Source organism: Lepidothrix coronata, unplaced genomic scaffold, assembly GCF_001604755.1.
Source record: "Lepidothrix coronata isolate B3197 unplaced genomic scaffold, Lepidothrix_coronata-1.0 Scaffold134, whole genome shotgun sequence".
Taxonomy (NCBI): Eukaryota; Metazoa; Chordata; class Aves; order Passeriformes; family Pipridae; genus Lepidothrix; species Lepidothrix coronata.
Window position 1 is genome coordinate 1,683,211 of NW_016690314.1, and position 11,406 is coordinate 1,694,616.

Sequence of the window (11,406 nt, forward strand, 5' to 3'; positions counted from 1 at the left end):
GGAACCCTTAGTCAGGGAATGGCCACTCAGCTGGGAAACTGCTTGAGACAAGCAGCTGAAATCCTTGGGAAAGTTTCTGTCCTGACAGAAGTGACACTTAATCATGTGATTCCTCTTAGGGGTAATGATTATCTTAACATAAACCCACATCCACGTGGAAATCCTGTGAGCAGCACGAAGGCACTGAAGTGGGGAGAAGCTAAGACTGCAGTTTATCAAGGAAACACAGGTAACAGACACCAAGTAAGATTTTGTTTAGCAAATAGCAAAAGAATAGCAGCAAATTGTCCTTTATCCCTTGGCAGTATCAGGTTAAACACAGAATGGTTCGGGAGGGAAGGGAACTTAAAGCTCATCTTGTTCCAACCCCCTTTCCCAGGGCAGGAAACCTTCCTCTAGACCAGGTTGCTCCAAGCCCTGTCCTTGGATTAATCTGATCATATTTCAGTTGGAAAGTAAATCTTCAGATGAATGAATATAGAAATATTGCTAATCATTCCTGCACTTTGAAAGGATTACACAGAGCTCCCAGTTCTGAGCTGCTGGACTGGCCTCCTGGTGAAAGCACACACTGAGCAGGGAGCTGCAGCTCAGTCTTTCAGTGGCACCAGTTTTTCAGGTCCAAATCAAAGCTGTCTGAAATTTAAAAAAAAAAAAAAAAAGGCTACTGATGGCCTGCAGATGCACTTTTGTATTTTTATTTTCAGTCAATTGTCAGGCTCATCCTGCAGGGTCTGGATTTGCTCCCTGGGTACTGATAGAGCTGGGCAGTAACAGGGATGTGCTGCTTGCTGTTATTGCAGAGATCTGAGATAGAGGAGCCTCGGGGCTGATGTGATTAAAAAAGATGGGATGTTCTGCTCCTTGGAGCCTGCCCCACTTCACAGGAGCCAAATGGGAATGGAACAGCCAGTCACTCACAATCCAGTGCTGGCATGCAGCTCCGTGGGGCTGGAGGGGGGAAAGGGGGACACAAAGCCCTCCAGCTACTCTTATAATCAATAATAATTATTTATGCTTTGTGCAACAAAAAATGTATAGCAAGTAATTTCAAAACTATAATGAGTTTTAAGAAACCAAATGCCTTTATTGCAAATGTCAGGATTCTCTGGTGTCATTTTCTGGTGTAATTTTCAGTGACTTTTCTTGCTGTTATCACACATCCTTTCCACGTACAAGTGTTAAAGGTACAAATTCTTTCTGAAAGAAGGTTTCTCTCAAACTGAGAGCTGCTTTAATAGACACCAATCTGTCAGAGGAAAACAAGACAGAAACACTAGACCTGGCTTAGTAACTGATTTTGGACCATCATGAAGCTCCAATAATCCCCTGTATCATCTACCTTGAAAAGGCTTCAGGATGTTGCATGAAATTATTCTCAAAGCCTTATCTTTTAGCTGCTACTCAAACCCACATGGGCTTCCTTGTTGGAACACAGAGTTTTATTTAACAGCAATTTAACTACTAGAGAAAATCCAATTTTCTAGGTAAGCTTGAGGCTGAAAGGCTATGGAGAACTGTCTGGTGTGGAAAAGAGGGAGCTGTCCCAAGGTAAGAAGGAAGCACACGTGGGGGAACCACAGTAGCAGGGCTTTCTCAGTCTGTTATCCTCCTCCAAAGGTTTGTGTTCTCTGCTGCTTCCCGGTGAATTATGGAACCTCCCAGAATAATCAAAGGACAGCTCCTCTCCAGCAGGAATGTCAGTGGCTGCAAACAGTGCCAGCCTGGGCACCATGGAGTCCACCCTGACGGGCACCATGAACAGGTTTGGCTCACAGGAGTGGTTCAGGAACCTGCCCACGTTCCCCACGCGCGTGGGGTCCACGAAGGTCTGCAGGACCCGCCCGTCGTGCAGGTGCTCCCTCACTGCTATGATGTAGTTGGAATCCTGGGGGCTCTGGGCCTGGACTCTCCTGCGTGCCTCGGCCATGCCCAGCACCTCCCCAGCGTACTCACAGACGAAGGTGCCCCGCGGGATGGGCTCCAGCGCGCGGACGCCCCAGCCCTTCCTGGGGGTGCGGAACACCTGGAGCCGCAGCCGCAGCCCCCGCTGCACCAGCCTGTTGGGGCACGACTCGCCGCACTGGCACAGGGCGTTGCACTCGAACACGGGCCTGGCAAAGCCCTCCTGCTCTGCCCCCCGCAGGCACGGCCCGCTGTAGTTGTCACCGCGGCCCAGGCAGGAGCACTCGGGGGCCGCGCAGGAGCTGCTCCGGCAGGAACATCCCGGGAAGGTGATCTCGGTGGGGTCGATCTCCCCGTCTGCCCCGGCCACGCTGTCCGGGCTGTACTGCAGAGAGAGCGACAGTCAGAGCTGGGCATCGCCAGGGCTTCAGACCAGAACCCTGAACGAGTTTGTGCCTGGCAACGAGCGAGCTCTGAACTGAAGCCACCAACACTTCATTGCCCTGTAAACTTCCGACTCCAAGCCTTAACTTCTCGAAAATGTTTTAAAGGTTGCAAATCACGTATTCCATATGGACTGAAAAAGAATCAATAGTCTGTCAGTGCCTGAATTCTCAAAATAGTCTCTCAGCCTGAAAAAAATGCTTAGCGGAAAAAACATGTCAGCTAATTACATCTAGTCTACTATATATGATTTTTATGTATAGAAATATCAAATGTGTTTATTTATAAATATATTTATAGATAATATTTATATGCAATATTTATAGATTTAATTATTTACAGAATTATCGAAGTATCATTAATTTCCTCCCCTTTCAAAACAATGACTACGCGGAAGGTTAGTTTATACCTATTCTTAGCCACAGAATTTCAAACAGCCATTTATGTTAAAAAGGAAGATGCTTCCAATTTATCTCTTCAAATTGTTACATTCAAATTTCCTCTTAATTCCGCCAGAAAACCAGGTTCTGCAGACACCAATGCCCCCAGCAGGTGAGTGGTTATAGAACCACGGAGTGCTGTGAAATAAAAGCTGACAGACTTCGCTAAATTTGAAAGCCAAGATATAACGACAGCTACGTGTGTATTCTTATTTCCTTCTCAGCATTCGGCATGCAAAGCTTTATTTAGCAGGCTGGGGGACGTGCTATCGCTAAATATTACATTTCACAGCAGGCTGTGTTCTGGGTGTTGTGAAACATGGCGGTGATTTCCCCAAGTTTCTTTTTTTTTTCCCATAAACATCAGCTTCTCGCTCGCTTGGCTTTACTCACAACTAAGTTTAATAGTCCCTGGCCTGTCATATATTGCGCTGGCAAGGCCCCTCCGAGCGAGGGTTAGGTGAGATATTAGGAAGGAATTGTTGGCTGTGAGGGCGGTGAGGCCCTGGCAGGGGTTGCCCAGAGAAGCTGTGGCTGCCCCATCCCCGGCACTGCTCCAGGCCGGGCTGGAGCCCCCCCGGTGTGCGGAGGGTGTCCCTGTCGCCCTCCCCGCCGTGCCCCGGTCGGTACCTGGAAGCCCGGCGGGCTCTCCCCGGGCGGCCACAGCGGCACCGCCACGGGCTCGCTGCCGCCGCTCAGCTCCGCCATGGCCCGCCCCCGCCCCGCGCCCATTGGCTGCGCCCGGCCGCGGCCGCTCGCTGATTGGGCGGCGGGAGTGACTGACAGCGCGGGGGGGGGCGGGCGGCGGCCGCCATGTTGTGGTGCTGCCCCTCAGAGGGGCGGAGCTGTGAGGGGAGACCCGCCCTGCCCGCCCACGATGGTCCCGAAGAGTGCCGCCCCCTCGCAATGGTCCTGAAGAGTGCCGCCCCCTCGCAATGGTCCCAAAGAGTGCCGCCCCCTCGCAATGGTCCTAAAGAGTGCCGCCCCCAAGGGTGCCGCACAGTTCTACACAGCCCCCCATCGCCCTACAAACCCTCGCACCGTCCGGGCAAAGCGGCTGCTCTGGGCCAGGGCTGCGGGAAAGTGCTCGTGCAGGACTCTGCCCCTCCAGGCACCGAGGTGGGCTGTGCGTCCTGTGCTTGCACAAGTTGTCCTTTAAACTGCTGAGTTGTTTTAATTCTTCACGTGGCTGTGAAGCCTTGCGTGTTTTGAAGGTATTAGGGGTTGGTTTTGGTTCTTTTTTGGGTTCATTTTTAGTAGGTTCATGTGTCCCCCCGCTCTGGGGACGGGACAGCCCCAGCAGGTGCTGTACCTGCAGGAACAGAGCCCAGCCTGACCTTCCCTGGGCTGCTTTGGCAGGGCATAATTCCATCAGTTTTCTTCCCTGGATAAAGGAAATTGCGAGACCATGGAACCCAGTTCTGCCTTGGAATCACAGACTGGTTTGGGTTGGATGGACGTTAAAGCTCATCCAGTAATGAGCCATGCCCTGGGCAGGGACACCTCCCACTAGCCCAGGGTGCTCCAAGCCCCGTCCAACCTGGCCTTGGACACTCCCAGGGATGGGGCAGCCACAGCTTCCCTGGGAAACCTGTGCCAGGGCCTGCCCACCCTCAAAGGGAAGGATTTCTTCCCAATATCTAACATAAACCACCTCTCTCTGAGCTGCAAACTGAGCTGTGTCTTGGAAAAACAAAGCCATGCCTGCGTTCTTCACATGCTGGTGGTTCCATTAGCTTTTGTATTTACCCCCTGGGTCAGTTGTTTTGGAGGTTGAGGAAGCTCTTACCATCATTTCACCTCCTTTTGCCCTTTGTGTGAACCAGGTGTTTTCTGTTTGAAATCAATTATCACACCCACAAATAAGCTCCTCAGACTTGGGAGACAGAAGTCCCTCCAACAAGGTGTTACTCATGTCTCCTGTTCCCTGTGGTGGTTACTGATGTGACTTTTTTGATCCCTCTTTCTGCAGCATCCAGGGAATGAAAAGAGTCATCACCTGTTGTGTGCTCTTCCTTCTGCCTGAGAAGAGGAGCTGAGCAGCACCAGGAGAGCTGCAGGTGAGATGAGTGAAATCTGTGTTTCTAGGTGGCAATGGGGATAAGCAGAGTCGGTGGGAAGATAATGGATGGGTTATTTATTGCACTCAGGCTTTAAGGAAAGGGAAGAGGCACCTCTGGAGGTATCAGTTCCTCCCAGTATCTAGTCAGTATAATTTTGGGGAAGACTTTAATCAATTTAAACCTCAGATTAGTGCATGCTTCTGTGTACTCAGAGCATCAGTGCTTCAGAACTGAATGAGATGCACCTGGTGGAAGGGTTTAAACACACACAGCTGTGTCCTGCTCCCCATGGTGCCTCCAAGCCCTGCCTGCTTGGGGTTGGTGCTCTCATCCTGTGAGCACTTCCCAGTGTGGGGAAGGTGGCAGAGCAACTTTGAGAGATACTGAAATGGTGAGTGATTGGACATATTAAAATGCACTTTAGTTTAGGGCTTTCTGTTATTACCAAGTCAACCTTTAGATCAAGACCTGTGTAATTTGGCTGCTAATCCATAATGCCAGATGGAATTCTCTTCCGTTCTGAAGTGATTGAAGTAATGAGTCATTGCTCTGTAGTAAAAGAAAACAGATTGCTTGTATGTACAGGAGATGGGGTTTGGAAATCTGCAAAAGGTCATGGAGAATGCTGTGTTTTCCTCCTCCTTATCCCACCCAGGGCTTCTATTATGTTGAATTACAAATAGGCTGAACTGTTGAGATGTCCAGGTTGGGTGAAAAATGGATGAAAACTCATTTTCATTTGTTATGTAAAATTGTGGAAGGAAAGCTTAAAATGGAGCTGAAAGAGTCAACTGGAGGTGAACTTTGTGATGCTGAGCTGAGGCACCTGATGCAGCTGGAATTTCTTGTGCACCACATTTTGCTGTCTGGGATGAGACTGCGAATCATTTTTGTTACCTTGCAGGCATTGGGCTGTTGGATTTTCTGCCTATGTAAATAATTATAATGATTTTTGTGACCCTTCTCTGCACTTTTTGGATTTCCTTATATCCATCTGCTAATTGAAATGTGGAAGGTTAAGTGTGCCAGCACTGGGAGTTCTGTCTTCCTCTCCCTTCCCTGAGTTTTGGTGGCTGAGGCAGCGTGTTATAGCGAGGTGGCGGAGCTCAGGGGGCTTTGGAACACTCTCAGGGCCTGAGATTCCACAGCCTTTCAGGGCTGTGCCAACCTCCCAGGGAGAGTGATCAGAAGCCTTTTGCCAAAACAGCCTGTTTGAGGGATCCCTTTGGCTTTCTGGTTTCCTGTGGAACCAATCCCTGAAAGAATAAGGTGTTCCTTTTAGGTATTTTATATTATGTCACACGTGGATTCTGTGACTTTGTTCTGAACAGCCTATTCAGATAGTTTTCAGATATTTAGACTTGCTGTTTTACATTAAAAGGAAGCACATCTCCTGTGTGAGATACTGGAGATATCTCCTGAAGTGCTTCTTAAATTGTGGCATTGAGTGCAGGCATTCCAAAGGGACTTCAGGCTGTTGTTCCCTAGTTGAGAGTTTTAGCTGCCTTATCCATGCCCTCTTTAGGTTGTGTCTGTAGTTAATCTTAGAGACTTTTTTTTAACTCCCTTATTTAAAGACTCCTCACTTTGTGCTGTTCCTCTGCTCGTGTCAGTTTGTCCTAGTTCTGGCTGGACACAGGTTTGAATTTTCCTTTGATTTGACCTTCATTTTTGGATAATCATCCCCATCAGGTTGGTGGCAGGTCCTCTGTGTCCTTCTGCCTGTCTGTTGTGCGTCAATTAGAATACTGATTTGGGGGAGTGAAGAATAAAAAGCCACTATCCCTTGAAGTGGAGCAAAGTGACAATGCTCTAAGGCTGGACAAGTGCAGATTGGTGTTTGCACACCGGGGGGGTGCTGGCTGGGTAAGGTAAAACCTCTGCATTTGTTCACTTGTGTTCGTGGCTGGGAGAGTCACTGCAAACAGCCACAGTTGGCAAAGTGTGATGCAAAAACGTGGCTTGGTTTATTAAGACACTTGCAGTTTATTGTTTTTTAGTAGTAAAGCAGTAAGATATCAATGTTCTACAGTGTATGTAGGCAAGGTGTATGGACTTGAGCAATCTGACACTGCAGAGCAGTGTCTGCTCAGAGAATTGTGGCAAGAGCAGGTGTGAAGGTTTTGTTCCTGGTTTTGTCAGTGTGAGGTGCCTGCCACACACAGGTGGTGCCTCAGCACTCTGCCATGAAATGGGGAGCCAAAACACAGATATTTCCATTTCCCACTTTGGAACCGTTCTCAGAGCAGTCTGAGGTTATTTTACCATGTGCTACTTGTACTTCAGTGCTAGTCACAAACACCTGATGACCACAGGTACGACTCCTCTATGTGCATCTGATTAAATGTAATAAATACTTTAATACTCTCTAGTATTTGCTTAGCCAGGAAACTGGGGTTTGGCCATCTCCAGCTCAATTCAGTTGTGCTTTCCAGCCTGTGAAGTCCATTAAAGAGCTGTCTGGGCTGAGGGTTTGGAGTGATGAGTCCCTGCAGCCTGTGCAGGGGCTTTGGCTGGCACTGCCCACTCACTTCCAGGGCCCCTGGCCCTCCCTGGGATTGGGAGCAAGACCTGGAGGGTCATTTCCCAGCCCCACTCCTGCCTGCTGGAGCTGTCTCCTGCTGTGTGCTAACGAGCTGGCTAAATCTTCGGTAAGGAAGTAGATGCTGGAGTGAGAGCTCTGGTAATGATGTTTGTAAATCCAGAGAAGTTGAGGATCAGTCTATTTAAGCAGTGTCTGAGCTGTGCAGAGAGAGCTGACCTTGGAAAATGCTGTGTTTGAATAACACAGTTTATCAAAATATCTCCAAGTGCTTTGCAGAGAGAGATGAACTTTGTTTCCTTTCTTGTACAGATAAGAGGACTGACGCAGAGCACATGGGAGAAGTTAAGCAGCGGTTGAGCTCCTGGTTATCCCAGGGCTCTGCATTTCATCCCTCCCCGAGTGCTGCTCTTGCAGCATCGATTGGGTGACACGAACCATAAATCTCTCTGCCAGTACAGGAGCACTCAGAGTCTTGGCTTTCAGATGAGTAAAGTTTCATAAGATTTTGTCACATCACTGGAGATAAACAAAACAAGTGTAGAACAATGGGAACAACTCGGCTCTCGCCATGCAAATTGCTTCCTGATTAATAGCAGCATAGTTCGCTGAAAATTAGTCTCAGGATGTACTTCAGTTAATTAAATTCACATCCACGACGTATTTTGGCCTGACAGCAGTAGGTGAGCCACTTGCAAAGACTACATGGACCACTCATCTCCTGGCTAAAACCGTGATGGTGTTTTGCAGGGAGTCTTTCCCGAGTGTATTCTCTTTTTTGTTAGCAGAGAATGCCCTGTAACAGCATTCCAGTTAAATAGACTTCTGTGTAACAGTATTTCTTCAAAAGAAACTCATTACTAAGCCACACACAGAACTGCCTTGCAGACTGGACAAATTTCTTCCCTTTGAAGTGCACATCAACTTCCTCCTGTGCTCCCTGTCTGCCTTGTCTGAGCAAACTTCATTTGACACCGGTGACCCCTGGCATTTCCCTCGGGCTGAAGGAGCTGGATTTGCTCACCACTCGGGTCTTTTATGAACTACATGTGCAATGGGCAGTTCCAGGGGATGGAGCCAGTGTTCCAATGGTTGTATTAGCACGACATTAGCACTGCAGCAGGCTCAGCAAACTCCTGCAAAACGGGCTTTGTGCTTTTGCTTAATGCCAGAGGCACAACTGCCCGGTGCTCGTAGGACAAGGGGAGAGGAAGCAGAGAGAGGATCCCCGGGGGTTTGCTGGGCTGCCTGTCCCCAAAAGGTGTTGTGCAGTTCCTTTGGCCTGGGCAGGGTGGTTGGTTCATGGTTATTGTGCCTCAGTGGCTTTTGCATTTTCACAAGGCTGTGCCTCCAGTGTCTGCAGCACCAGATCTGTTTGTCAGGCAAATGTTGGGTCAGGCATGAGGGATCAGGGAACAGCTCCTTCCTGTTCTCATCACACGTAGCATCTTGTTCTGAGCCTTTCCTTTATTAAATGATTTGACAGTAATAAAAATAGGTTAGTCTTCTTTTTTCCACAAGCAATATTTGCTTAATATATTACAAATCTTTCAATGTGATGATTCTGTGCTATTTCTGCTTTCAGAAAGATTTTGTTTTGCCTTTTTTTTTCCTATTTGCATTGTTGAAAAAGATGTGTCTGGAGAATAAAGAAGTCCCTTATCTTGCCTTGCTGCTCTATAACTGTACTTTGGTTTAGATTAAATCCATAATTTTTCCTTGTTGGTATGACAACAGAAAACATAAATGTGAAATTAGAATAAGAATATAGATTAATGGTAACTGTGTGTGCTGTGGTTAAATAAATCACTTAATGATTACAGAACAATAATTCAGCATGGCCTGCAGTCAGATGCTTTCAAGGGGGGAGGAGCAGTATAAAGAAAGAATTATGAGTGTTTAATGTAGTATTTCACTGTGATAGTAAATCAATTCCCTTCATCAAATTATACAAACAAATTTATGACTCTGTGCGTATCCAGGGCAATTAATAAACCATCTTCTATGGCACTAAGATACGTAGTTTTGCACTGTAACCTTTAAATACAATTTATCTCAAAGACATAATGCTTAAATGTTAAATGTTCCTTCTCACAGAACATTTAGGAAGGAAAAAAGAAATAATGCCTTACTAAAAAAAGAATTAGTTTCCAAGAAACTGAAATTCTACATAAACTAATTACCCTTCAAAGTTATTAATTTTGATGTAATCTCTCAATTTTTATCTTAATGTTCTCTGCAACACTGTTTTTGGATGGCTTTAAACCAACAGAGAGTAGGTTCAAATTGGATATAAGGAAGAAGTTCTTCCCTTGAGGGCCCTGGCACATGGGAGGGGATCAGCACCTGAGAGGGATCTCTGCTCATACCTGGCCCACCTGGTTTGGAGAAACCCTTCAGTTGAGGTTAAAAGCACAAACAGGCTCTGGCATCCAGGGGTCAAGAGCTCCCTGGGGGTGTTTTCCAGCTCTAGTAAGGATCTCACAGCAGGTGTTTGCAAACATACAAATCAGATGTAAAACCACAGATGTGAAGATCCCAGGATTACCCTGGGGAATCTCCAAGTGAACTTTTTCGGAGTTTATCCCTGAGATCATTAATCCTGCTCTGACACTGACCTCCAGAAGCATGTCCTGTGTACACAGCCCACATCCCAAAGTGCTGAGCAGGCAAAGGGGAAGGAGTGAACACTGCTCCTGTTTGGAAAGCCTTCCAAACCTGTTTGGTAAACTATTTCCAGCACTGTGGAAATAGTCTGCTCTGATTGTAGGTGAGCATTAATTGGGTTTAAAGACTCTACCATAGCAAGGTCTTCAGTTCCTCTCCCTATTTCCAGGGTGAAAACTCTGACAGAACTGCTGTAATACAGATGAGCAGAACACTTGGTTGTGCCAGCAGTCTATCTGGTTATTTTTACATCCTTGCTGGTAATTTTGGTGTGTCTGAGGAGGTGATGAGCACTGCAGGGAAGGCTGAGCTGCCCTCCTGGCCAGGCGGGCTTTGTTGTGGACTAGGCAGCTCTGATGACATTATGTGAAAGGTGGAAAAAGTGAAAAGCAATCTTGCTTTCAAAGGCTTGTTGGTGACCTTTAAATTAGGGCTGGGAGTCTCATCATAAACTGCCAGTGCAGGATTCATGACTTGCTCCCCTTTCCTTTGGAACCGAAAGGTTGTTTTCACTGGAATTACCACTTATTACAGAAAGGTCAAACCCATAGGGCTGTGTCTCAACAAGTGCAGTGACCTCGTGTTTGCAACTTCATAATTCTGGGTTTGTTTTTTGTACAGATCATGCTGCTGTCATTCTTTTATAACATTGCAAAGAGCCCCATTTGATGGACTCGATGCTGAACTGCTGCAAATTGTTTCTGTTCACTGAGCTGGAATAACGGGCAGTGACCCCAGTGCAGGGTTTGGTGCTTTGGAAGAGCTGTTGCTGTTCAGCTGCTCTTTGCTGTCTCCCTAAAAACCAGTGCTTGGGGACTGGTTCAGGGGTGCTGCCCTGCTGGACCTGCCAAGATTTTGTCTTTTACTGCACAGGGTATTTATTAAGCTTGTGTTGTATATTGTAGTTGATGACTTGCACATAGTTACAGAAATTATGGATAATGTTTATAGGAGTCCCTGAGGATTCCAGCATGACTAAATTCCCAAATTGTTTTAGGGACTTGCTCTTAGACTAGATTTTACAGCTCTGAGTTGGATAAGGAGCTTGATAAAGAGAATTAGAAGCCCAGTTCTCTGCTATCTATGATTATTTATGATTTTCTATACTTGACTAAGAACTTTAGGCCATGTTTTTGCCCACAGTTCTGCTGGCAATTTGATACTGTTTTAATCAAGTGAATAAAATCTTGGATTCAGGATAGTAGTTGTGTGCTACTTATATAAGCTGGCTTTAAAAATTAGTTATTCTCTTCTGGACAAAAAGTTTTTTTTAAAAGGGATTTTTAGACCGTATTTAAACTCTTAACACTTGCTTTTTTAGATGTGTCTAACATTACACACAAAT

At 46.7% G+C, this 11,406-nt stretch overlaps 1 protein-coding gene across 2 annotated transcripts; it reads right to left on the reverse strand.

Annotated features, from left to right (window-relative positions):
• Window positions 1-1,062: 1,062 nt before the first annotated feature.
• On the reverse strand, window positions 1,063-3,506 carry LOC108503276 (histone-lysine N-methyltransferase SETMAR). Of its 2 annotated transcripts, none has more exons than XM_017827105.1 (2): window positions 3,420-3,499; window positions 1,063-2,290 (listed from the first exon to the last, which is right to left on the reverse strand). In XM_017827105.1, exons 1-2 carry the CDS (start codon window positions 3,495-3,497, stop codon window positions 1,508-1,510), a joined length of 861 nt encoding a protein of 286 aa, XP_017682594.1. In that variant the 5' UTR covers window positions 3,498-3,499; the 3' UTR covers window positions 1,063-1,507. The 2 variants fall into 2 exon arrangements, 1 of the variants encoding a protein (XP_017682594.1); XR_001876786.1 differs by having other exon boundaries at window positions 2,211-2,482; window positions 3,420-3,506.
• Between the last annotated feature and the right edge of the window lie 7,900 nt (window positions 3,507-11,406).

Bases quoted from the DNA above. Each gene is read 5' to 3' on its own strand.
- LOC108503276 (XM_017827105.1), bottom strand. From the start codon at position 3,497: ATGGCGGAGCTGAGCGGCGGCAGCGAGCCCGTGGCGGTGCCGCTGTGG. The intron at 2,291-3,419 runs GTACCGACCGGG...CTCTCTCTGCAG, and splicing joins AGAGCCCGCCGGGCTTCCAG to TACAGCCCGGACAGCGTGGC.